At 38.9% G+C, this 27,532-nt stretch overlaps 1 protein-coding gene across 4 annotated transcripts; it reads left to right on the top strand.

Annotated features, from left to right (window-relative positions):
• The first annotated feature begins 666 nt into the window (after positions 1-666).
• Positions 667-20,707, top strand: LOC146475391 (melatonin receptor type 1A-like). Of its 4 annotated transcripts, none has more exons than XM_085115798.1 (2): positions 667-690; positions 17,834-20,707. In XM_085115798.1, exon 2 carries the CDS (start codon positions 17,861-17,863, stop codon positions 19,007-19,009), a length of 1,149 nt encoding a protein of 382 aa, XP_084971924.1. In that variant the 5' UTR covers positions 667-690; positions 17,834-17,860; the 3' UTR covers positions 19,010-20,707. The 4 variants fall into 4 exon arrangements, with proteins under 4 accessions (XP_084971924.1, XP_084971921.1, XP_084971920.1 ...); XM_085115795.1 differs by lacking the exon at positions 667-690 and adding an exon at positions 4,685-4,831; XM_085115794.1 differs by lacking the exon at positions 667-690 and adding an exon at positions 13,514-13,861.
• The last annotated feature ends 6,825 nt before the right edge of the window (positions 20,708-27,532 follow it).

Genomic DNA, 27,532 nt, shown 5'->3' with positions numbered 1-27,532 from the left:
ATAAAGTGGGTTTTCCGAGAACTTTTCCTCTGTAATGTTCAAAACTATATAGCGACATGTATTGTCTAGTTTAAAGATCGTGGATAACTGTATTTGTAATTAAAGAAATGATATACGTATTCTGTTGACGAATTAGCCAGATGGGACAATTCTCAATATTGATCATTTTAAAGTTGTTTTCTGGTCATGTCAATTTTTACTCATTTTATGTAAACACGTAAATTATTTTAAACTAACAGCACTTGTAGTCACCCAACTGGGCGCTATAGTAATATTGTTTGCACATAAGGGAAAACCTTTTGAGAAAATATCAGTATCCTTCGTACGATTAGAAATCCCTAGCGGCTGACGTGGTCAGCCAGCCCTTCATAATGGCTTTAAAGTCACCCTTGAGGCATCTTTATCTGGTTCGATATGTACGTTATGACCTCTGACGCATGTTCAGTGTTAAAACATCTGTACTAATGGGTCAACCTTTGCAGATTATCCAAGTAGATTGGTAGATAAAAGCTAAGATTGTTTAGTATGTTCGGAAGTAATTAATGCCACAAAAAATGAAAAACATATAAAAACAACCTCAGTCTGAAGATAAATAAAAAGGAGAGAGGCTAATGGAACATGAGGAACTACATTTAGGTTCGACCAAGTTAATGAACAGGGCAACTATTACAGTAACTCCAATTGAATAAGGTAAGGGCTAAGACAGATCGCAAATGAACCAGCGTACCGACCACACACCTGCAGCGATCCTTTTGACCATATATGAGTTGATCGAAAAAAAAAATGTTTCGCACTTGCAGAGAAGGGATATAGTCTCCAGCAGCACAAAAACCGTAGAGTCTGCAGTGTCTAAACTGCAATGTCACAGGGCAGTACACTCAGTAGTTCGAACACGCTTTTAAAGTTACGATACGAACTAAAATTCTTGTTGCCACACAACGGCAACGGTAAAATATCAAACTTTGCAGAAAACGCAAATATCGCACCACTGTAATTGACTTTGCGGCCATGATTTCTTCCAATATAACACAATAATTTTAATTGTTAGTTAGCCCACAAAAGTATAACAGCGATCGAAAAGGTTTGGTTAAAATAAATGCCTAATGGTGTGAATAAGGCCTTATTCGTTGATTCGGAAATGTGTAAAATAGCTCTTTATTAATTCTTTATGAAATCGGAAGAAATGTTTTCCATTTTAAATCGACTATTCAGACCCTATCTACTGATTTCAGATAAAATTTGAAAAACGGCGTTTTCCCGTCTTAAAAAAATCAAATATTTTCCGTCTACCATAGCGTATTCATATTGTCTTTGTCGTTCACACTCTTTAACACAGTACACACTCTCTCTCTCTCTCTCTCTCTCTCTCTCTCTCTCTCTCTCTCTCTCTCTCTCTCTCTCTCTCTCTCTCTCTCTCTCTCTCTCTCTCTCTCTCTCTCTCTCTCTCTCTCTCTCTCTCTCTCTCTCTCTCTCTCTCTCTCTCTCTCTCTCTCTCTCTCTCTCTCTCTCTCTCTCTCTCTCTCTCTCTCTCTCTCTCTCTCTCTCTCTCTCTCTCTCTCTCTCTCTCTCTCTCTCTCTCTCTCTCTCTCTCTCTCTCTCTCTGCACCCACAGAGACACTAAATCACGGTGGGGAGCATTCGTACAGTTATATTTACCGTTGTGACATCTGTGTTTATATGCAAAAACCTCCGTTTCGCCGTTCACGCAAAACACCAAGCCGGCGCCGGTTTCAAATTTAGCCATTCTAGAGAGGATTTTCAAGAAGATTCATTTTCAGTGGGCGAAGACTCCATTTTAGTGTAGATGGAGGGCTAAACCGGAAAAAAATTGAGTTTTCAAATTTATCCTGATTACTCGGTGTGGACGGGACCCTAGTTTATTTCAATGGTCACAGAATCTGCCTGGAAACTGAAGATCTGGAATGCGGTTTCCAAACACTCATCGAATCAACTAGACTGCTTGCAGTCTGTTTCTCTCTAGAAGATTGTGCATTGTGTAGTGCTAACACGCAGCGAAAAACTGGGACGAGGAGGATTGCGACCAGGCGCGCCCCGGCCCAATCCCTTCTCCAACGGCTATTGTAGCCCGCGCTCAACGGATTGGTTAACCCTCGACGGATCGAGAAAAGGGAGGCTGCAAGTAGTCTGAATCGTATCCAGAACGTAGCCATGAAAAAGACAAGCTAGAATCCAGGACCTTAGATCACCCTACGTGCACTGTCTCACCCAGCCGAGGTGCCATGCCTTTGCCTTTTATCATGAGCACGCGCGGCTTGATGGGAAGAAGAATAATCACTGCAACAGTCCCACAACACTATGCGCACCGCGTCTTAGAAACAGCGATGCCTGGGAATGAGACCAGATCTCCTCAGGAGTCGAAAAAATTCATTCACTGAACCGAAAACAAATACATTGTTATATTGGTCAGATTAACTCTGACTAATGCAGCGATAACTTGATGTGATCATGCATCGAGTAAACAATTAAAATAATAGAACATATTTAATCATTAAAAAAAAAGCCGCTTTGAAACCTCCCTGAGGCAGAAGGAAAACCCTGACCCAGCCTTGTTTCAATATCATTTATTATTTAATATTTGATTGTTAGAGTTTATTTTTCAATGCTATTTTAAATACTGTTCGTTCAAGGGTTGACTCAGTAACTGATTTCCTTTCTGTGAAGAGTTAAACTCAGCTGTACGTTAGCAGAGGTCGCAATCAAAACAACAATGTGCTTCTGTTGTCAATAAATGCTTAAAAAGATTGCTGTTTAGGACTTTCAACTTTGGTCAGCTAGGTTTTACAATTTTTGCACAAAGGAATTTCGAATTCCTTCAGACATTGCGGTCCAATACTGCGAGGGCAAAGTCGCTGACCTTCCATTTTTAATCGCTGGGAAAACTGTACCATAAAACGCTGCCCCTTGAATTTGAAGTGTGTTTGTATTGCAGGCTAAAGAATAGTCATGGGCCTTTCAACCAAAAACTGAAAAAGTTTGTTCGGACCTTTTAACCTAGCGTAATAGTTAAGGTTTAATTACGCGGTGTGATGTTTACAAGAAAAAACTGTAGACGAAAACTGAAGCTTATATTTTGCCGGCATTTTTTAAGAACTTAGAAACGGAAGCTAAAGGTTCATAATACTAGTTTCTTACTATTACTTTCTCAATATTTACATCGTTTGTGCAATAAATATGCGCAGAATATTATGAGTCTATGTTGCATATACGTAAACAGCGGAGTAAGAAAGAGGGAGAATTTAAACATGTTTTTCTTGTTGCCTAGGCATTTTTGGAACTTTTCCACGATATGAGTCAAGTTACATTTGTTATTTATTATTTATTTGGAATCAATGACTGATCTTAAATATTGTCAGTGTTAATCAGTATTTGTACTGTACCTCATCAGTGCATCACACCCTCGCTATATTTAATTGTTTTTATCACGAATACTTTTCTCCATGTACATGCCAAATAGTTAGTATCACGAATTCTTTATATACTTGAAGTTCAACCCCTCCCATTTGAAATACAGACACGTTTCAAAAGGGCTACCTTAAAAATAATCCAGTTGAAATTGCTTGAACGTGTGTTCAAAAGATATAAAAAATTTTGTAGTAATATGACTGTAAACACAGCTGCCTTCTCTCAATACATCCAGCCGATAGGTTCCCACGAGAGACTCGGCGTTATCTGCGTAAACGACCCTAACTATCTTGGCTCGGTGAGACGGTTGGCCATGCGGATTACAATTAAAGCCCAAGATAGGATACAGTTTGGGGCCCCAGAGACTAGATTTCTTCCTCAGATCCTTTTTGCATCGATTCCCAAATTATTTCCTGTTATATAAATTCGTAATTGAAGGTTATCTGCCTTTTCGACGAAACCTGCGCCTTTATTTCGATGCTCGGATATTCCAGTTGAGCACACATGTATGTATCTCGTAAACGTTTTGTACTTTCACAAAGGATTGGTATTATATCCTCAATCATAACAAAGTATTGACCCAGTGAACTACCATGGTTTTGTCCATATAATTTTTTTCAACTCGAAGTCTTACCTTAAAACATTAGACATAGCAATAAGGCTTCTGGAAACTGCCTCATGTATAAATGAAGTGGATTTTTTTCATGGCGCGACGGAGACATCAGAGTCGATCATTATTCGAGCACCGGCTACATTGTTATGCAATTTCATTCGAATAAAAGAACCTTTTTTGTCAATAATTTATCACAAAAATATTGGGTACAAAAAGCGTTTCAATTAGAGACAACCATTTGCTTTGACATTTGGGGGGAAAACGAGTTAATCATTCAAAAGTATTGTCTAAACAGCGTTCGTAATCAATGAAGTCGAATTCAGTGAAAATAATGCAAATCAAAACTAATAAAACAATACGCATTAACACTACTAATTTCCCTAAATATTGATACTTCCGATTTAAATTTAGGGTCTTTACCAAAATTTAATGTAAAACATACATTAAATTGTTTGTTAAAGATCATAAATGCAATTTTAATCAATATGTCGACATAAATTTCTGATTTTGTCTTGTGAAAAAATTGGCCCATATTTGAGCTAATCGTGTATTCGTGACAAACAACAATTTGTTTTGTTTTATTAATCCCCAACCCCAGCGCAAGGGCCGGAAGTTATATTCCTCTGTTCGTTTAATAAAACCTTTAGGGTGCACGGAAAACACACGTTGTAAGGGATCTATTTTGGTGCGGTGTGTGGTCAACGCTCCTACTTCCAAATGACTCTGTTTGTTTTGTGGTGGTGATCAGCGCGAGTCGAGATACTTACAGTTGAGCTACAAAAACTGTATTTTAAGGTAAGAAAAACGCCTTTATGTGTCACATGGCATTCTTGATTCCTTTTTATATATAGTTTATCGGTTTAAAGTTCAAGAGAGAAACAAGAAAACGTTTGATTCAGTTAACGTATCTTAATCTCTTGTTATACAAACATTCACAGCGGTTGACGGGGACACTTCCAATGATTTTTTGTTTTTGTTTTCTGTTTTGGCTTGATAACTTAAAAAACAAACTATCGTTCACAGTAATGGTAGAGCAAAACCAGACTTTCTCAAGGGGAGACACTTGTTATGAGCATAAAACTCTCCGCTTGGAATATATATAACTAAAAGACCACCTTTGATTTGATCTGCAAGCTAGGCACGTGTCATCCGCGCATTGAGGCTTTCTACTCTCAAGGTGTATATTATAATTAAAATCGCGTGGATAGTATTTTAATGAAAACGAAGCGACTAATCATATTTGGTCGAGAAGGTGGAGAATACTGACTTTATAACAAAATGTTTCTAGAAAAGATTAAAAACTTACAGAACTCAAATTGGTGACTTTAATCATTAATAACTTGGGATAACTTGGGGACGCCGTTTTCACAGCGGAGAACGAATCATTAAGGCTCTTTAGCGTTAGGTTTCATTTATGTGATAACTTTACAATACATTACAATAGTCGATTCATATGCTGAAAATATTGGTTTTTGTGCAATTTTAGAGGTGTGTAAAGTTTTATCACCATGCAAGCACAAATCTGCACAAAGATTAATACAACCTGATATATCGACATGGAATGTACTAGATGAATACCGTAGTTTGTATGACTGATGCAATCCGATTACACTGTGGATCAAATGATCTTTCGTCAAAACGCAACTATCTTCAAAAGTTGAAGAAGAAGAAATGCTAAGGGTATTCATTAGCTATGGTGCTTTTTGATGGATGACTTTTCTTTGAAAACCCTGATCAATATCGCTCATAAATGCGAATTATTTCTCGAGAGGCAGAAGTCACCTCATCTAAGCAACGCGCGCGCGGAGTACATTTTCTTCGCGAAGCGAAACCGAAGACGATGAAAGGGGCTTACTTAATTTAAGCCTCAGTTCCTTTCGCTCTGTTAATTAGAAACAGTGGCGTTAGTTCAAATATGAAAAAATGTAAAAAGAAATAGCGTCAAGTAACGTCCGAAGCCGTGTTCCGGCAGTAACTGAGTGTTTTGACTTGCTGTGTTAACAAGCCGAATTGGCCGGGGTCTGTTTTCAATGGAGACAATTATATAAAAATTGGCATGCATTTGAGTAAGAACGGAGATATTTTATTTCTCTAAAAATTAATTTTCTTTAAAAATAGTGCTTTTTCTTCTCGATATTTCTATGTCGATCAAATTATGCAAAAAAAAAGTCATTTGATAAAGTATCAATAATGTATACTCTATGTTTAATCAAAGCGATAGCCCACAGTGTAGGTTTGCAATCGTTTCATTCTTAATGATGACAGATGTGATTTGGAATTAAAACTGACTTAAAATGAAGCATTGCTCATGCATATCAAAAGACAAAATTAAACAACAAATATCTACCAGGTGATAAATGATCGGAAATGTCACTTGAACTGCATTTTTGAACGAAGAGACCAAGTTTTTCTATCCTATTGAGCTGAAAATTGTGTACACTGCAACAACGTCAGTATTAAATGCCCTTAACTGCAAGCTTTTTTAAAGCTAAAACAACCATTTTTGTGATCTGACTGTACAACAGAATTGATTGCAGAAAACAACTAACCGATATACCTTTAGAGTATTTATCAGGTTCGTATTGCCGTGAGCTAAATTTAATTATCTCGGTCATATGATTTAAGGTGAAAATTACTGACATTTTTCTTCGCTACTGTTCGGTTGAAGGCATCAATCACAAAGAATCACCTTGACTTACGCCTTTACATGGCCAATGACAAGTTTTCAATCAATCAGTTTACAAATGTGTACTGTTCGTAGTGACATTTTCCTGTCAATCCAAGTGATATTGGTTCAAAAACTGTGTTTCATATCGACTTGGCCGTAGTTACAGTCAGCAACGAGTGTCTCTGGGACGACTGTTAAAATCCGATAAAAAGCATCAGCTACGCTGTAATCATCAAACCTCGTGAGCAGAAAAAGAGAACTGGTAAGATGCAGGTTATCTGTTACCGTTAAGGGGCTTCACGGAGGATTTTTAATGCGACTTAAGGTGATGTTTCAAGGGACAATCCAGTTTTATGCAACATAGCGCGCGTACAACCATTTTAACTCAAACTTTATCAGTTGCGGCAACGTTTTGCATGGCTCGGCGAGGATGTAGATACTGCCGTCCCACGCCAGATTTTTCGTCAGTCTCTGTGCCCTGTTTTTCAAGACCCATCAGAGAGCTCAGTCATTTGTTTATAATTTGTTTCCGGCCACAACAAATTGCTTCGTTAAAAATTGTCCGCGCGTTGTTACACGTAACAACTTTTAACGCAACACTAAGGGTACGTCTTTATCAACCATGCGATGATAGGCGGTGTGAAGATTATAAATCGCCGACAGGTGAATTAAAACTAGCGGCTATTTGATTGTAATTTTGTTGCAATGAGAGCAGATCATTGTAAGCTCGCGCGTCGTAACAGTTCGCAGTCCTGAGTTTGGGTGAATCAGTCCACAGAGAACATCCGACGGTAGCTTACTCAGGTGATTACAAACTGAATCACGCACTTAAAATCTCTGCAATCTGCAAAAACCACAAATGAAGTCGCAATTTCAAAGCTTCAAAGAAAACGGTGGGTGCTAGAGCGCAGCGAGGTGGAGATCGCGGTAAACTGAATATGTCTGTAAATAGCTAAGGGGTGCGAAACCCGGGTTTATGAATCATAACCGGAACAGTGTTGAGAGTTAAAATGAGCTAATTTTCTGGTTCTATTCTATTGTTCTTTTAATTTTCTATTGCCAGATTTTAAGGAAAATAAATTAAACACGGACAAACAAGACCAATATCTCTGACCTTCAACTAGTGCTGCTGGATTCGAATCCTCTAGATCCGGCCGGAACAGATTATCCGAACGACGATCTAGATAGCCTGCTGAGTTGAACGATTTTGATCTGGTTAGCGCCCGCCCAGGGGCAGAAGATGGAGAGGGAATGTATGAACGGGGTAACTAGGTAACTAGGTTAAAAGCTCCCTTATATAAACCAGTTTGGCCTGAATTGAGGGGTGGAGGTTTGACCATTTCGTTTGGAAATTATGTGATGCTTAGTTTCCACTCAGTTGGAAAAAAAGGAATACATTTTTGCTCTTAAACTGGATTGTTTTGGGGGGCACGGTTTGGTTTGAAAAAAATCATACATTTTGCCCAGGGGGGAACTCGACCGATTTCGACAGAGAGGTACTGCTGGCTTCATAAACCCTGACTCGGTTATGAAGACAACAATCGTTCATTTCCCGCTCTATTTTAATTTGATGGACAAAAACGTCCCATTCTCCCCCTGAATGCAGTCACAGGATCGCGACGCAGTCGAAGATTATTCCAATCTCAACTGGCGTTCACAGACAAAGTTTCAGTATGAACATGATAACGTTGCCCTGCTGCCGATGCCAGGGCAGATGTCGGACAGATTGGTTTGTGAAATATTGCAACATCTCATGAAGACATTTATTAATGAAACTCTCGACCCTATTCCAGAATTAAAAAGACGTCGAATTCAAGAATTTCTGAAACACATATCTTATTGGGCCGCACTCGAGGTTAGGGAGGACTCCCCGGGGATATTTTGGTCTTATAAGAGTAGGGATGCACAACACTGCTCGTATGAACTCTGAGAGGTCCCCTCCCAAGTGCAGCACTTCAAAGTACTCATGAAAGTTTACTCACGTACACGGTTTGAAAAACAAGAAGTTCTGCACAGGCTCAAGTCACGGATTTAGAGCTGTTTTGAAAGCATCTCTAAAAATAACCATGAAAACACTTGAACAATGGGAAATAGACGATGTCTGCCAATCATAATCTATTGTATTATAAATGATTCATGTTTACCACCCAACGCCCATAAAAGATATATTTAAACCAATTTTACAAAGCTCTTCTCAGTGTCAACTTAACCAGTGAACGACACTCTGATCGAAAAGTGGGTCAAAATAGAAGTTAGTTACATTGCCCGAGTTCTAAACGAAAGACCCTTAGCTGTATAGTGCGCTTGACAAAAAACTGCTTAACCCTTGTCGTGCGGGTCCCGGAATATTCCGGACGCGCGTCTACGTCCGCGTGGACGGATCCCGGAATATTCCGGGTTTCCGAATACTATTGTTTTACTGACGGCTAAGCTCGGCAAACCTCGGACCTTTGTCGGTTATTGTTGTGGGCCCAACCAAGGAACATAAATAAAGTACCCGACAGAGTTCCGAAGACCCGAATTCAATAATAGAATTAATTAGCATAAAAATATATTTTGCCTGCCAACAAAATAAACAAAGATGGCGGCAAGGATTCTGTTTGTAGACGAATTGAAGGAAATATAGTTGAAGTTGTTGGCGGAGAGGATAGCGATGAAGATCAAGACACGAGTGATTCTGAAAGCAGCGGAGAGGAAGATGACAGGAGTGAGCAAGAGAGCGATAGCGAAGAAGAAAGCGACGAAGAAAGCGAAGACGACAGCACGTGTCCCGCGAAGGTTTGACTTCACAGCTGATCGATGACTGAACGTGCAGCTTCCAGACAATCCTTCATTCTCTGACTACTTTTATCTCCTTTTCCCCGATAACCTTGTAGATGAGGTAGCAAACCAAACTAATAAATATGCCAGGGAAACGATCGCATCTTTACAGCGAAGGGATCGCTTGCCACAGCACTCGCGCTTTAGAATTGCGTGGCGTGACATTTAATAGACGAGATGAAAGCTTTTCTTGCCACGATTATTGCAGGTGAATAGCCTGCGTAGCTGGCCAATAATTGTTTTATTAAGCTGATGGAACTGGTGATCAACTCTGGTTGCCATTTTAGAGTTGTGTAGATAATTTTTGGAAGAAATTCGTTTGATTATTTTATGTTTTTCTATAATTTTTGTCAATTATTTACACAAATATTATTCCACAGTTGGATTTTGAAAGCAGTTTATCAGCAAAATTCGTTTTTATCACTATAATCGGTAAGGCAATTTATTAAGCTTTAATTTGATATATAGCTTGTTGGGGTTTGAAGAAAAGTTAAGATTTCGTCGCTGGTGAAAGGTGCCACTGTTTGGTACAAGAGTACTATTGTAAATAAAGCCAGTCTGAGTGATTGTAACCGGATCTTAAAGTCAGTCCGATAAGGGTTAACAGTAAAATTGAGCTCTTGTCTCGAATCTGACTGGTACATTTCCAAATGAAAGCGCTGAGGCATAATTTGATTATGCAATTCCGTCACAATGTTGGTTATTTCCTGACTCTCGTGTTTTGAATTCTTGGCATCGAATCAACATGTCCACTTAACAACAAGTTGGACACTCAGACACTGCACAAAGTATCCGCTTCGATGTCGCAATTTTCATGGTCAACGCAATTTAAAGTGTAGTATAGCATTACAGACGTAGACCTAGACATCATTCTCTCTACACATTTTCAAAGATAAATTAAACCAACTTCCAAAAATAATACTAATCCTGATTAGCAAGCTAGCCTGGCCTTTACCGGGAGTTTCCTACCATTTATTTTGCGCATTTTTGACCTGGCGAAAGTTGGAACGAGAAAAAAATCGGAGGAGGGGAGGGGGACGTAAGAAATCGTTTTTTTTTCCTTTTTTCTCCCTCCCCACCCCATCCTCTCAATTTTGTTGCTCTCGTTCCAATTGTTTAGCAGCAAAACATACGAAAACGCTAGCTACGCAGACTGTTCCTAAGCTTCATCTTTATAATTTTACTATCAGCAATGTCGGTATTTATTATCAACATCACTTAGGGTGCGAATAATAAATACCGCGATATTCGCACAACGGTACACAGGTACAGTTAGTTGTCCACTAAATAAACCGGTCTGGGGGTAATTTACACAGAAAAACACTAGTTTGTCACTGAATGTATGGGCGCACATCCTCTTTCAAGTTTTGCTCATAGTTTTCCTTACTTAAATTCAATTACTTTCGCTGAATAAATCTTTTTTTAGATCAGTATCACTCAGTCGGGTGTGTAGTTTACTCCTTTTGTTCGAATTTTGGCTCGCAGAGCAGGCTCGTCGAGATAAAACACGCTAGTGAAATATACGTATCGCGATACTACACACGATATAGTTGTTTTGACAAAAAGGCCGTGGGAAATGAATAAGCAGGCAATCTCTGTTTGGCTTTCTTACAATATCAACAGTGTATTCTCTTTTACTGTTCTCCTAATTTTTCCCCTGGTACTAATTGGGTGTACTTGGATCATAAACATCAAAACCGATTCCACCTTTGGTGATCATGACGTCTATTCTCACGACTTGCATGTTTGATGCCGAGTAGTGGCATTGTTGGGAGAAATAAGTTTCTGGCCACTGTTGGGGCCTAAAGGGTTAAACATGATACCAGCTCTGATGGTACACTGCGTTAGCAATAAACACATCAAGTTGTGCTATTTCGTCCTCTTCTACTGTGGGTTTGCTGTAGTGTAGCGATTGTCACCCCTGCCTTGAATACAAGAGACCGAGATTCGAGTCCTCGCTGGTGACAGAACCATATTTTCACATAGTACGTTATATCCCCGGGGGGGGGGGGGGGTACTTGAGTTCAGGTTTGCTGGGTATGTGCCGCTGGCCTCTCAGAGCCCCTGCCCCATTATAGTCTATTTTGTGGCCAGTTATAGACCCCATCTTAGTCACTTTTTGGGAAAATGTAATTTTCGCGATCCCAACTAAGTCACTTTCTATTTATGCATCTACTTTCAAGAACGGAATGTAATGCGAGGTGATTGTTACATTTAATAAACAACAATTTTCTGAACTTTTTAGCCGAGACCATTTTGAATCCCTACTTAATAGAATTTTCTTATCCCAAAAATCCGAAAAATGTGCGACCCCATTCTAGTAACTCTATTGAAAATGCAACCCCATTCTAGTCAATCCAGTCGTGAAAATGCGACCCCATCCAGCGGCACATCCCCATTAGCCTCTTTTAAGGGAGTACCCCCCCCCCCCCCCGGGGTTATATCATGGTTTTGCTCGTCTACTAACTTTGTTCCTTCGATATAACGGATCATTACAGTGTTCCCTTGTCAAATATGGCTGATTCACTTAGCATGAATTTTCCTTTGCAGTCTGTTTCACATCTAGAGCTTTTTTTTTTTCCTGCTAATAAAGCTTATATCATTCTTTGCAATCCGGAGAATGTTTATACAGCTGTTTTAATTAACGTTGGCAAGTCTACGAGATAAGAACAGATGGTATGAGTAGCTGTAAATCTTCTGTAATTCGAATGTACTTTCCGGGCTATCAGTAACACCATGCATATGCAGTATATTGAGGATGATCTATTTATGCGACAGCTGAGGTTTTGGTAAACTTTTAAATAAAATTGCTTTCCGACAATTTTAATTGAAATAGCTGCGCAATAAAACAACTATATTTCCATTCATTGTTTGGTCCTGTTTTAAGATATAGCTAACTCGGCGTTGCGCATGCCCGTAGCCGAATTTGTCGATCCAGTTACGTTTCGCTCGCGCGAGGGATCTTGGGACGAGAGGCTTATCACGTTCGCAGACCTAAAGAGAAGATCTCTTCGTGCGGAAATGCGAGGTGTAAGTGACAAAAGCGGCATTCGTGTCAGCGTTCTGCTTGCGTTTGCAAATCTTGTTCTTTGCTTATTTATCGGTAAGACAACTGAAAGCGCGTTGCTGCTACCTAATTTCAAAGAAATAGATGTCTTTGAGCCCGCCACATATTGCAAAATATTGAGCTCTTAATTAATAAACACACGTTATCCCCTTCAGAAGTAACAATGTTTGAATATCAGCCATACCTTCACAGCACGGGGGCCTGATAACGGGAACATACAGTAACAGGATATCTGCTCAAAAGTTTGATATCTGAACAACACCGGCAGCGTAGCATAAGTAGGCTTATCCTTTCTGTAAGGAGATTAACTGCATAAAAATAGTTGGTGTGTACCTCTGGTTGATCGATCCATTGTTATTTTACAGTTGTCTCAGTAATTTACGTAATTATCATTTCGCTGATCCCTATAGATGCTCCAAGGATGAAACCACAAGTCCATTAACTTTTTTTACGTTGTTCAAGTTAGGTGGGAAAAATACTCAAGTATCATCTCTGAGAAGTAATTTTACTTATGTAGCACTTTTAGGAAGATTTTACTGAATGGTTGAAATAGAGGGCGCGTTTTCAAACCAAAGCGTCAAACATAGACGACCAACATTTTACTTCTCTCCAATGTACAAGAAAATAACTTAAGCCAACTTGGTACGTGAAAGAAAAGGGTATAAATAAACTGATCGCTTTTCAAGGAGAAAAACTATATTACAACGGAATACTTGAAGTTCCTACAGCTTGTGTTACAAATATTCTGGCGTAGGAGACTTTTATATCGCCATTATATTTACTGGTAGTGGGTAAAGTAACTGCAGACGTAGTTGCTGTACCACAAAGTTAAACATCCTCTGCCCGCATTTAAACAAAGCTGTCCGCAAGTACGTGCTAGTAAAAGCGTCTAGAAAAAAAAATACGACATTCAAAACAATTTTACGTTTGTAAATCCTACCGCAGAATACATATCTTCTTTGTTTTTATAGGTTTTATTCCAAATTAAGGCGGGGGATAATCCGGCAGGCTTAACGTCTTAGGTGGAGCATGAAATCGATACCTTGCCAAATCTTTCCATTTCAGTCATTTATTGGGACTTATCTGAGACCTGCCAGGAGGTCTGTATATAACAGTATCGGCCCCTAGGCGTATTATCAAAACCGAACCTTATACGGTGGAGTACTAGCAGAGAGCATTGAGATCCCGTTCGAAATCGCGAAAGAGTTGATTTATATCTGTGTCGAGTAAAGATTGGACAGAAAGTACCGCTGTAATAAGCGCAAAATAGGTAAGGCTTTGTAAGAACTTGTTAATGTGTGATTTAGTGCTGCTGACTGCTTGCAAACCACAATTTTCAATACCGATGGTAAGATTTGATCATCATTGATTTATTGTTGCTTGTGTGGTGTACCTCGAGTTCCACTGAGTTGATTTGCAGGATTGGCGGAATTCGTGATAAAACAGGCTTTCACTATTCCGAACATAACAGCTGATTTTTCTGCTCGATACCGTGATCTTCAACTACGATAGATTTGCATGGAGCGACTCCAAGAGATTAGTTTGTCATTAAAAAAGCTAAGAGATTCATGGTATGGTTCCAGTTTTTAGCGAATGGATAAAATAACTCTTGTGTATCACGGTCATTTCAAATTGAAAAGCTACTGAACAACCCTTTCCTGTGGCTCTGTTATACGACGTGATTCCAACGTTGGAGTCTGTGGATCGGAAATCCTCAAGTGTGGCCATTCAAATGAAAGCTACTGAGCAGTACTGTTATTGTGCAGACGAGTACAAATGCAGTACAGGGTGGTTCTAGCTTTCAAGTCTGTAGATAAAATCCTAAAGTGTGACCATTCAAATGAAAACTATTGAGCAGTACTTTCCTGTGGTGCTGTTTATTATGCTGTACAAGGTACAAGGTGGTTCTAACTTTCGGGTCTGTAGATGAAATCCCAAAATGTGACCATTCAAATGAAAGCTACTGAGCAGTACTTTCCTGTGGTGCTGTTTATTATGCTGTACAGGGTGTTTCTAACTTTTGAGTCTGTAGATGAAATCCCAAAATGTGACCATTCAAATGAAAGCGACTGAGGAGTACTTTCTTGTGATGCTGTTTATTTTGATGTACAAGGTACAATTGTGGATGAAGGAAATCCTTAAGTGTGACCATCATAGTTCGGCAAATGGAAGCTATTGCGCCGTACTCTTCTTTAGTACTGTTATTGTGTACGATACCAGGTGGTTCTAGATTAAACACGAAGTTGTCACCCTTCAAATGAAAGCTATTGAGCAGGATTTTCCTGCAGCATTATTAATGTCTTCAATCTTCTGGAAAATGAATTTAATTAAAAATTGTTTTTTTCCTGTCTACAACGGCTTGCATCGGTCGGAAATGAAGGGAAAATCTAACCCTGACTGCGGAAATTTCATCGACTAAAACAGGCTATACATTTCAAGTTTGCGTTGCAAAAGATGTAACTAAGCATAAACAAACTAATCATTGAGACAATGAGAACTTAACAGTCTGGCCAAAAAGGAAGATAATGTTTCCTTGTAACGCCACTAATAAGAACAAAACACTGACAAAAGACATAGGGTTGTAAACTTGGTCCTCTCAGTTGCCGCAAATATTAGAGACGTTGATTTAGTGAACAAGACTAAACGTTTTGCCCGACCAACTCAAACGACTTTTTCAACTGACAAGCTCTCTATTCCTCCTATAAAATTAAAACTCAACCTGCGTTTTTCAAAACTGTGGCTCAACACGAAAAAAATTAAAGACGTCAGTTCTTTGTGACCTTGGTAAATACTTGATGACGTGTGGGATGAAATCTTCAATCATGCCCGGATTTAGCGCTCGCTTGTACTTTGTTTAGTGGGGAAAGTACTTTGGGAGCCAAAATTCGGAAACCGAGATCTCTTCGATAAGGAAACGTATGTTCGGACCCAATAATAAAGGAGCACAAGACAAAATGGATGCCTCCAACGAAACGAAACGAAACGAAGCGAAACATTATCTTGGAGTTGAAAATAAGTTTGTAAGAAAAGTTTTTTTAATAGAAAGTGTTAAAATATAGAAAGGCGGCTTTTTTGAACACGTAAAAGGTTGATCCCTTTTGTTCTCTAAACGTTATTAACTTTTCAAGATAGATAACTGGCTCTTTCTAATTCAAATCTTTTCACAGCTAAGCGGCTTTTTGATAATCTTTGGTAACACCTTGATGCTTATCGGTGAAAACTAGTGGAGAACTTTTTTGACCTCCATTAAGAAAAAATAAAAAGAAAAAGAAGAAAAAAAAATGCCTCATTAAGCTGATCTAAATTCTTCTGCATTTCAGTATCTTTTCTTCCTCAGCCTTTTCCATTTTATTTAAAAAAAGAATAATCAGTTTGTTTAAATAGGTTGTTATTAATTCAAACTATTTTTCGAATACTTTTTGTAAAGACGAAGATGCGAGTCACATCGAAACATATATTACAAATTAAAGAATATCGTGGTCTTTTTAAAAATCGCGATCTATTTGCTGCTTTTTTGACCATTGGCAGTAAAAATTGTTAAGCGAACGACAGCGGTAAAATAGATTCTATTGAGCCGGGTTCGGGATATGGAGAGACGTTCATAAAAAGCGTTAAACAAAAATACATTCTTACGTTATCAAGAATTGTGAATCATCTGCATGCAGCTTTGTTGTTTGGTATGTGATTGAGCCGGTTCAATTAAAACTGACATCTTGAAGCCTCCAGAAATTTCGAGCGGGGTACAGTTTTCTGTCAGAAAAGTGTTTGAAAATCGTTAAGAAGATTACCAACCTTCAGCCGGCGGTTTTATCTACTTCCGCGGTCATGTGTTTCATTAGCAAGAAGTAGATGATGTCACATGCTTTTCCGCCTTAAGTAATTTTTTACGAGATATCTTATTGGCCAACTGAGATGCAAATTAAGTGGTATCATGTTTTCTATCACAAACATAAGTCAGTTGGCCTATTAGCAAAGTTTAACGCCATTAAAGCTATTTAAAGCGCGTAAAACTTGTGCCTTAGAGGTCAAATCAGTTTGCCTGCACAATTTTAACCTGGCGGAACGTTTTATTTTACGTTTGGCATTCGGAAAGTCGGTAAGAAAACAAAGAACAAGCAGCTTTTCTACAAACAGCCTAACATGGGCAAATTCCAGAGCGAGGACATCCCACCTTCTGTATATATAGGATGGGCGAGAGAGTTGCGCAGTTGAAAGACCAGCTTCTTCAGACTGAACTGAAATAAGTTCTTATTAAGGACCTTTGTCGATTGCATTGGTATCAAGTTCTAATCCCCGTAGATTGCCTCTTCAGGTTAAAGGAATTTTGTTTGAAGTAAGTGAAATTTCCACTTGGTGCCTCTTAGCTGAATGATTAATGATACGGTATTCGAACCCATTTACGACACTTGTGGTTTCAGTTGCGCGTTTCTGTCTTTAATTAGTTTTTCGTTTCGTTTGTTAATAAATGCTAGGATTAGTACGTTGCCAGATTTTCCAAAAGGAATCCTTTATCTTGGATAATCAGTAAAAGGCGAACCGCTAAAAACTAGTCTTCCTTGTTTCTCATAATTGTAGGAACGAAGTGTAGGTACTTACTGAACTTTCTCTCACAGAAAACGATGACAACTCATCACGGACAACCGTCAAAGTTACTAGCAAATATTTTCATCTATAACCGGTAGACAGATCATAGCTTCCTCTCCATTTGGCCTGTTTATGATTTAGTTTTGCCTAAGTAAGCTTATTGCACCGAACTTCATATTAAGGCCGATTTAGTCGGCACGGCTTTGCTTTTTGCGACATTCTGACGACCAGCCTACGATACGAATTGTTTCGTGCAAAAGTTAAACCTTCGATCAACCTTTTTGTGCACGACACACAAAATTTCGTAAGATTTCGAAACGTGTCAGTTTAAAATCCTCAGACAGTGTAGGCGTATGTTAGGTAAGGGATGTAGTGCACTATTTTTGCATGACGTCGGCCCGAAGTTACAATTCGAAGGCTTTCTAAAGAGTTTTGACAATGACTTGTTCATCTTTTCTAAGTTTTAATTTCAGTGAGTATCTCATTGTTTCAAAACAACGTTAACATGTTTTGTATGTTTTTAAAACAAGTTTAGCATTCATAGGGGGGATTTTCTATGTCTTATTTTCTATAAGTCGTTTGATCTTTTAAAAACCTTTAAAACATTTTAATGTCATTGGAGAGTAATGTTTCAATTAATCTGTTTTTTATTATTCAGGTTACAAGCCAAGCCATTTCTAATACAATGTCCCACTCAGTTGTACCCGGTTACGAGTGGTCTACAGTTTCTATTGCCCTGCTGGCTCCAGTCATCGCCTTAATCATTCTGTTTGGAATCATTGGTAATATCCTTGTTATTATCGTCTTATGGCAGCAAAAGCGTCGATCCCGCCGTACAAATGGAAGTTTTTTCCTCATCAACCTTGCGTTGGCGGACATTCTTGCCTCTGCGAATCTAATATTCATGCTAGCGACCATAATTAACAAAGGCGAGTGGTTGTTTGGGGAATCTCTGTGCAAACTGAACGGATTTCTCACAGTTCTGTTGGGTGCTACATCCTTGCTCACACTGTCCGCTATCAGTGTCAACCGGTATTTCAAGATCGTGCAAGGCGGGAAATACAATCGAGTATACACGACCAGCAACACGCTCAAGATTATAGCAGTCACGTGGTTTATTCCCTTTGTGTTGTCAATCGCGCCAATCTTTGGCTGGTCTGCGCATGAGTATCAGATCGGCAAATGCGTCTGCCATTTCCTGTTCGGTCGAAGCATTTCTTACACGTTGGCATTTGCTACTTTCATCGTAGTAACGCCGTTTACCATCATACTTTTCTGCTATCTGAAGATTTACAAGATCATTAAAGCGCACGGAGCATTGATCGGAAACCTGCGCAGAAGCCAACCCACCGTGAACGTGGAAGACATCAAAATTGCTACCACACTGTTTACAGTGATAGTCGTGTTCATAATCTGTTACATTCCGGCAAGTGTGATTAATATTCTAGACATGACGCACCTTGGCTTGGAAATACCTCATTGGTTAGACATGGTATCGTTCGTCTTGGTTGTCTCCAACCACGCCAATAACCCCGTGATCTACAACGCGCTCAACCGCTCATTCAGGCAGTCATTTCGTGAGGTGTTACATATAGGACCTCCTGGAAAACCGCGGGATGGGAGCCGGACTGACAGCAGGAGCAGTTCAAAAAATACCATCCCACGATGCTTACAGGTCAGCGGCGGCAAGGCAGATAAAAATCCCAGCAACCCTTGCTATCAGGATTCAAACTCCTCAAGTGAAAAGTACACACCTGACACCGTTGATGAATTGGACTGCCCTCAGCACAACGTTTCTGTGAAAGGTTGTCCGCACAAATCTTCACGTTGCTGAGATATCAGTTTAAACTTATCAATGTTTCACGGGTTGGAATCAGAGCGCTGTTGAACTAATTTCTGGTTTTTTTTTGGGCTAGGGATTTCTTAGGGGGTGGTTACTCGCTAGTTTTATTTAATAAACAATCAACGTCTATTGCGAAAACTGTATGCTGGAATCTGATTGGTTGAATCTTTACTGACTGATTAAAGTGTTTCTGTCAAGGAAATCTCGGATGATATTTGCCTCGCAGAAATATATAATTTTTTCAAGGAACAACATTAAGACTAATAGCTCTAAGGTAGAATAGCTTCTGAAACTGCCATTTCAAATTTGAAACTCGGCAATTTGACATTTTACGGGGAAAGGTTGAATTGATAAACATGAATAAATGTACCGAGAGTCAATCGTTCAATAAAAGCAACCTGTTTTTTAATAATTATTAATTAGAAATTAAATGCGACGGTGTTTTGTCGGCCGAGGGGAGACAATTGCTACCCATGGGGTATTTTCGCGCCCCATCGCCTGATAAGATCTCTCCTTGGACGAGCAACGTGCATTAACTTCATATAATCATGCTAATCAAATCAAAAGAAAAGTTTGAGTTATGAATTTTATTTAATTTGAAATTTATTTATCACACAATAGAAACTACTTAGGACAGCCAATCAGATTAGAGCATTCGCGATAGAACGTTTGTGGTTTATGCTATTAGTTCATAGAAAGCTTGGACCTCTTTATAGTTCAGTTATTAATAACATCACCATTTGCCCAATACTAATATATTTTCGTAGTTTGATTGGCTATGCGTGAACCATCTTTCTATCTAGTGGAGCCTCGATTTCCTCATTATATAGAGGGTTCGTTATACAGTCACCTCCCTTTATTGCCGACACCCTCTGGACTGGGAGTTATTGTCACGGCTTTATAGCAAGAGTCCGTAATAGTGGGCATTTATTTCATTCAAACGTCTGTAATTTATTTTTGCCGGGGATTTAGCTACTGTCCGTATTATCGGGGTTTCTGTAATAGCGAGGTGTCCGCAGGGCGAGAGTTGACTGTATCAAGGTTCTGTTCCATACCTTTTCAAAGGCCGGGCTGAAGAATATCGTTCGTTTTACCGAGGAATTTTTTTATATAGAGGTTTATTAAATAGAGGCTTGTACACATATCACTCAGTTTAATCACATTATAAATGCACATAGCAAAAATTACCAGAATTGCTCCTTTCTTCCGCTTTGTTTCTCAGTCAGTTTCTTCAGATTTTATAAAAAGGTAGCATAAACGAGTTCAAATAGTCGCTGATTAGTTATGTTAAAACAAGTAGACTTCTAACTCGTATCAGATTTGTATTGATTTCTGTGTCAACTAAACTATACTTTCCTTGTAGTGTCGCTATGTATATAGGCACATGCCAGGACTAAACTTCATAATGACTTATCACTTTGTCGCAAGAGAAAGAACTATGCAAAGACAATGAATTGTACAAAAAGCCAGCGTTGTTTGATATGTAAATAGAACAGCTTTTGGGATTTAATTGAATTGTTTCGTTTAATTAGTTTAGAATTTTGATGATGTGGGCTCCAGTTGATGTCTAGAAGGCATTAATTATAATCGCGATGACACACATCGATATGAATTCAAAGAATAATTGTGTAATATACGACTACGACGGATTCAACTGCAACAGTTGCAATAAAAATAAGTCTTAGATGACTTGATGAATACTTGTGTGTTCATTTGGGAAGAAAGTAAAACGAAGCGTTCTTTCAAACATAAGGGAATTGATAGAGTTTTTTACAGCTCGAAAGAGGAATGTCGAAAAAATTGGCTGTGAGACAGAGAGCTAAAACATTGAAAAGTTAAGCGCTTTTGATTTTGCTGTCTCAAGTCCAAATGTATCAAACACATCTCACGTTCTCGGAGAGGAAACCAGAAATGCACCTAACCCTGATTTTGGGTACTTTATATTAGACAGACCTTTTTGTCATTTTCATATGACTTCATTTTTGACAGAATTATTTGTGTCTTAGTAAGAATTTAGGGTAGGGGACACTTTGTGATGTCTATCATACAATTCATGCATCTCATTAGCGTGCATTTCTGGACATACCCAAGAGAGGATGAAGATCCTCTCTTTTTTCCATCTTAATAGGTATCCGTATTTCATGTGAGTACGTTCAATGTAGGAACGCTTGCTTATAAGGAAGAGGTTTCATGAGCTCAGTAGACCGACTTCAAATATGACGAACGGACTCCTAGCTCCTCCCTGTTCGCGCGCGTTAGCAGTCGTACGCGCGAGACGCGAGACTTTCGGGAGGCTGTATAAATTGTGCTCACATTATCGGAACTTTGCGTCTCTCCACAAAGTCTCGAAGAACTGTTCTGTCCTGTAACTTCCTATGTGCAACTCATTGTTCCGCCATCCGAGAAGTAGTTTTCTGTTGGAAAGTGAGAAAACGAAAGTCCCTGTTTCACTTTAATTTTGCAAATCCACAGTGTTTCACTGGGCACTGCATTGCGAGAAACTCTACCTTTTGTTGACAACTGGAATTGTTGTGCACATACAGGACACTAAAAAGAAGATAAATCCCACCCAATTTATACGTGCGTCATCACATTACGCTCAGCTCTTGTCAGTTACCTTAACGTCTTGCCAGGAAATTAATATAAATTTCTGATATCGCGCTTATCCTCTCTTAGTTAGTATATACAGCTATTTCAACGTTGTCGGATCAAAATATAAAGCTATAAGGCAAAACCTGAAGATTCTGTGGATTTTTTTATGAATAAGGTCATCAAAATCAGCTATGTCTCGTCTGTCCAGTGAAGATTTATAGGATGGCGAGACATTTGAATGAAAGAAATGTTAGGATATCAAATGGATGAGGTTGCAGCCTCTTTGAGGATGTCTTTAAGCTTTAAGCTTTGATCCGACAACGTTAATTGAGATAGCTGTATACCCTTAAAATCGCAAACAGTTGAAAAGAAAGAAACAATTTCTTATTTGAGAATGATGTATTATTCTAGAAAGTGACACAGGCATACTTGGAAAAAAGAAATCCGAGTGCTCCTATCAGGAGTCGAACCTAAGACCTTCCGATTACTAGTTCGGATGCTCTACCACTGAGCTACAGGAGACTCGTGGGAGCTAAGGCCATTAAACTAGGTTCATGGGACAAACATCCCGCATACTGCTAGGATTTGAATGTCGAACGTGTGGTTTATGAAATAAATGTGATGGTATATTTATAAGTACAAAGTTTTCTAAACATTATTCTCCAAATTTGCTAAAAGTTTTGAAATACCGCTCACCAAATTAAAACTGTTGAAAACATTTTCTGCAATGAGGAGGCGGCCGGTACCAGTTTGACAGCTCGATCCGAGACGAAAACGATATCTACCGATATTTGGTATCAGTGTAACGATATTGATGCACTGATGTCTTTGGCGCTATAAACGACTTTACAAATGTGTCTGAGCTGCTGGGCAAAGATACTCTGTGTGAGGGAAGTATCAACAGCACATCAGCTCAGATAAGCACAAGAAAATATTGATTTTGTGCAAGACTGAAATAGTGATATTTGGAACCAGAAAATAACGCTGCACTAAAAAAAACGAATTTGGAACATGCGCGCCACGTGCTCAAGTGAGCATTATCGTAAGGTATCGAAAAAGCGGATATTTATCGCGTGTATCGATATATATGAAATATGATATCGATATATATGAAATCCCAGTATCGATGGTATCGAAGATTTGGTATCGTTAACAGCCAACTCTTAGCGTCAAACAAAAAGAAAAGCTTTTTTCTTGAGAAGATAAGGTCGATAGGAACCTCTAAGTGCAATTTACAGTGTCGTTCAGACGTCAAGACAGTCGGTTTGCAAGAAAAACCAAACGAATTTGTTTCCATTGCCAGCAGGAATCATCTGTCAGTTTTTCTAACTATTAAGGACGGTGCCTACTACTGTTACTGCGCATACGTTCTGCGCATCTCGAGATACTCGAGTTTCCTATGGGTGGTGCCCGCTAATTCAGGAATATTTTTGCGCGGTTTAAAACTATGCGGAGAAAGCAGAACTTAGCAAACGCTTTTGGTATCTCGAAAGAAAATTGGGGGTAACCATGCATTTTTCAGAGATAATTAAGCCTCAATTTAGGAAAAAATCCCATACATTGCTTCATATTTTGGGGCTTTTTAGAGATATTACTGCTTAATTATCTCTGAAAAATGCGTGGCTACCCCCAACTTTCGTGTTGGATTCCAATAGGCCTTCCTAAGATCTGCTTTTCCTGCATAGTCATAAACCGCACAAAAATACTTCGATATTAGTAGGCACCGTCCTTAAATGCATGTAAAATGTTAGAAGAACCCCAAATTTTCTGGAGTTGAAGCCATGCAGGACTAATCTTACAATGGAAAGTTGAAAATGCAAAGTTAAATTAATTTAAGGACGGTGCCCACTAATACAGAAGTATTTTTTTGCAGTTTATGACTATGCAGAAAAAGCAAATCTCAGCAAGGGCTATTGGAATCCAAAAAGGAAATTGGAAGTAATCACGCATCTTTTAGAGATAATCAAGCAACAATCATTCTGAAAAGCGCTAAAATACAAAGCAATCTATGGCATTTTTTCCCCAAAATCGAAGATTAATTTTTTCGGAAAACTGCACAGTTACCCCCAATTTTCTTTTTGGATACTAAGAACACTTGCTAAGCTCTGCTTTCTCCGCATAGTTTTAACCCGCACAAAAATATCCCTGTATTAGTAGGCACCACCGATAGGAAATCCAAGTATCTCGAGGTGCGCAGAACGTATGCGCAGTAACAAAAGTAGACATTGTCCTTAAATTAAGCTATAACGCATAAGCTTTTCAGCGACAAAATTCCTTCTTATTCTACTGTTGTCCTACTTATTGTTCTTCTTGTAGTGGTTTTTTTTTACGTACCTGCGTGTTAAGCTTCTTTTGCTTGTAATTTTAATGTTTATCGACCCGTATTGTAAGTAATCAAGGTAATTGTATGTTAAAAGCTATATGTATTGAATTGTAAGTTGTTTGTAGTGTATAAGTAACCTGTGTATCGAAAGTAATGTAAGTATTGTATTGTAGGTAGAATATTGTATTGTTTAGTGGTGTAAGTAGCCCGTATTGTAAATAATGTAAGTAATGTGTTTTGCAAATAAAAAAATCTGTCAGTTTAATTTGTCTGCTCGTTCGACAAAATTTTTAAAACTGGACACTGGCAACCACAATAAATGATAAGACGATCTAAGTTTGTCATTAAGGAAGGGAGTTTGTGTGACTAACTCAGGATTTATTGTCGACCGCCACATTAAATGTGATTTACATCACATTAAATGTGATTTACATTCACATTTAAATGTGATTTTACTTTTTCCCGACCAACAATCCTTGTTTCAGTCGGTACTCACATATTTTTCTTATGGAATGCAAGTTAAAGAAACGTCCATGACCTTCACCGAAAATCCTATAAAACATCGTTGCCATCCTTGCGCTAGCTCAGATGAGAATGCGGCTGACTGAGTTAATTGGCAAGACTTTTCCCCTACGCCTCTTTTATCTGAGTTTCAAGTATGATTTTTAGTCTCTAGACTTTGGCTTTGTTTCATTTTACGCGCTAAACGGATTTGGTACTATTTCACGAGGCGCAGAATAGACCACAGAGTGTATAAAGAAAACAGGAACAGGGAAACAAAACCTTGGAGCCTCAGCGTCGACCCATAGCCGACTTCCTCCTGCAAGATGAAACTTTGCTTTTTTTTTCGGTTTTTGCCGATCCTCTTTGTTACGAACGGCGGTTATAGACAGCCTAAGCCGACTTGTCTGATGGCACTTTCGCGGGGCCGAACTGAGTTGTTTACTTTGCAGCAACCGACACGAAAGTGACCCTGTTCGGGTTTTCCCCACGTCCGGCTAGATCTTCGCGGTTTGTTTTCGGTAATAAAGTTTAAGATGCGCACCGGTTGCCAGGAAACCGCAATAACTGATATATCAGTAGAGCGCTTAACGCTAATTGCCCTGTGCAGATGCTAACTGTGAAATCCGACAAAATACTTGATTTTTAATTTTGTTAAGTAACAGTGTGACAACAAATTACTAGAAATTTAAACGTAAAGATGACCCACCTCTCACTATTGTGTTTCGGATTCGGATAGAATAGGTAATTGCAACCACATATTAAACTCTGCGAGACTTTGTTTTTAAATATTTTCATCTCGTCAGCCAAGGTAGCTCAAGGTCAGGCGCTACATAAGGATTTTGTTAACCACTGATCTCAGAGCGTCGTGTGAGCCAAACTAAAGTAAACAAGAATTGCTTTCGGCACTCAATCGAAAAACCGCTATATAATTGCGATTACCAAGGATCGCCAATAAACTGCGACAGTTAAGCTAATTAGGTGAATGAAGGAAGTTCCGATTCAGTTTTCATTAGCAATGATAGGATAACGGGATCGTCAAAGCGTGGAATTTCACTATGATATACCGAGCAGAAATAAATAGAGCTGAGCTAACATCACGGACACTTTCTCGAAAATCCATTTAAACCCGGTAAGGTCTAAAAGTTTAAAAATATCCGGAGAAAGATTAGGATGCTGAAGCTGGCGGTATCAACTCTCAGCTCCTTCCCATTCTCCTCGCGGTTTCGCCGCTTGTTGACATGGCGCGCGTGCGCTGCCACACAAACTTCTAGAGCTAGCCCAGTTGTTCAACGAGCGGACAACTTTATCCACTGGATAATTATAAGTCGTTATCCAGCGGATAAAAGCAATTGTTTGGAGCACATTTTATACGCTGGATAGCGATTTATCTACTGGATAGAGTTATCCGCTCTTTGAACAACTGGACGGTTTGCGCGGCACCGCTTGGGCCATCACGCCATCCACACTCATTTGGAATTGATTAAGTAATTATGGCTGTGTCTTTCTTAATTATGGAAGTTTTGTAACTCATGCAATGCTTGGACCACTCACATTCTATTGCTGCTAAATATTTGGATTTCTACGATGATTTCCTTTATCATCTCTGTCTTTAAGGCAAATATAGTCGTTATTCTCAAGCGTTTTCTGTTGTCTTCGTTTTCAAAATTCACAAACTGTACTCTTCGTTCTGTTTCAGCTTTTTGGCTTCTTCATTTTCTCCCTGTAATTTGCATATTATCCTGCGCATGCTGCTCAATAAACCGTATTCGTATTCTCGGTATTGAACTAGAACTAGCTTGCACACGAGGCTTATGCGGGGAAATCTTTTCACACGCAAATAGTTTCTAATATATTCCCCTGCAAGAGCCTCCATTGCAAGCTCGATCCAGTTCAATACCGAGAATACGAATATGGTCAATTGTGCCTTATTGTATTGTTATTATTATATGTTATATAATATAATATATAATATACATAATAATTATACGCCACGTTCCTGTAAGAGCTGTAAGATACTCCCAAGAATTTTTGCTGCCGATTTGCCATTTCGTTCTCCAAATCCTGACGCTATTTCAAACCAGGCTATTTTCCTAAACCCGTTTACGGTCCTGGTCTCTAACATCCATACCAATTTTTGATCAGATACTTAAGGAAGCAGAAATAACGCCTTCAGCCATGGCCAATATTTCTTAAGACACCGAAAAACATAACGCTTTAAAGTGTAGATTTGTAAACTGGATCTGTGTTAAAAGTCACCATAATGGTTGGTATAAAATTCTCCCTAGTTGAAATTTGAAGCCCTTCCCCTCCCCCAACCAATGTAGATGGTCACTAGAATCATTGCTGCCGATAGGCAGCCTTCATATTCTTGAAGCCATCGAGAAATTTTGGTTCGACGGTTCGACCCATCGTTTGCATTAAGAAATAGCCAATCAGAAATCCTGTTTTATGGCGCGCCAATTTTAGCCAATCAGCAGCTGTCTTATAAGAAAAATTGACATGTCCTTGCTCAGCGGAAAATCGGGCTCGCTCAGCGGCAAATCGTATGTGCTCGCAGCAAGATAAAAATACAGTTGATCAGAGTCAAGGTTTCGCTGTTTATGGTGAGTTTTGGCACTTTTTGCTGATCTATTATGATTACTTCTATTCGAGGAAGCATTCATCAAGGTCATGAAGCTCTCAGTGAGCATTCTCGTGGCCGACAGTGTGCATTTATGTCACTTGCAGCTTTGCTTTCAATCGATCGAATTCGGTCGATTTATGGACACAAACAAATATCGATGACATCTTATGTCATGGAGATCGCCAAGTATTTAGTTTATTTCCACGTTGCGCTAGATAGACAAAAGAAAGTGTCACTAATCGTTCTAAGAATCAGTTAAAAAGCCCTTATTATTACATGTTGCGTTAGACAGTGTTATTCGTTTAATACACCTTCCGTTTTTGTTAACCAATATATTTCTTTTCCTCTTTTAGCAATTGCTACAAGCATAATCCCAACAAAAGCCTTAGGAACACCAACAGTCACTTGTTAATGTTATACTCAAAGAACATACATGTAACCATGTTATTTTGCAAATAAAATAAGTTATATT

Source organism: Pavona decussata, unplaced genomic scaffold (assembly GCF_977016875.1).
Source record: "Pavona decussata unplaced genomic scaffold, jaPavDecu1.1 SCAFFOLD_84, whole genome shotgun sequence".
NCBI classification, from domain to species: Eukaryota; Metazoa; Cnidaria; class Anthozoa; order Scleractinia; family Agariciidae; genus Pavona; species Pavona decussata.
This window is presented reverse-complemented; position numbering and strand designations above follow the sequence as displayed.

Bases quoted from the DNA above. Each gene is read 5' to 3' on its own strand.
- LOC146475391 (XM_085115798.1), top strand. From the start codon at position 17,861: ATGTCCCACTCAGTTGTACCCGGTTACGAGTGGTCTACAGTTTCTATT.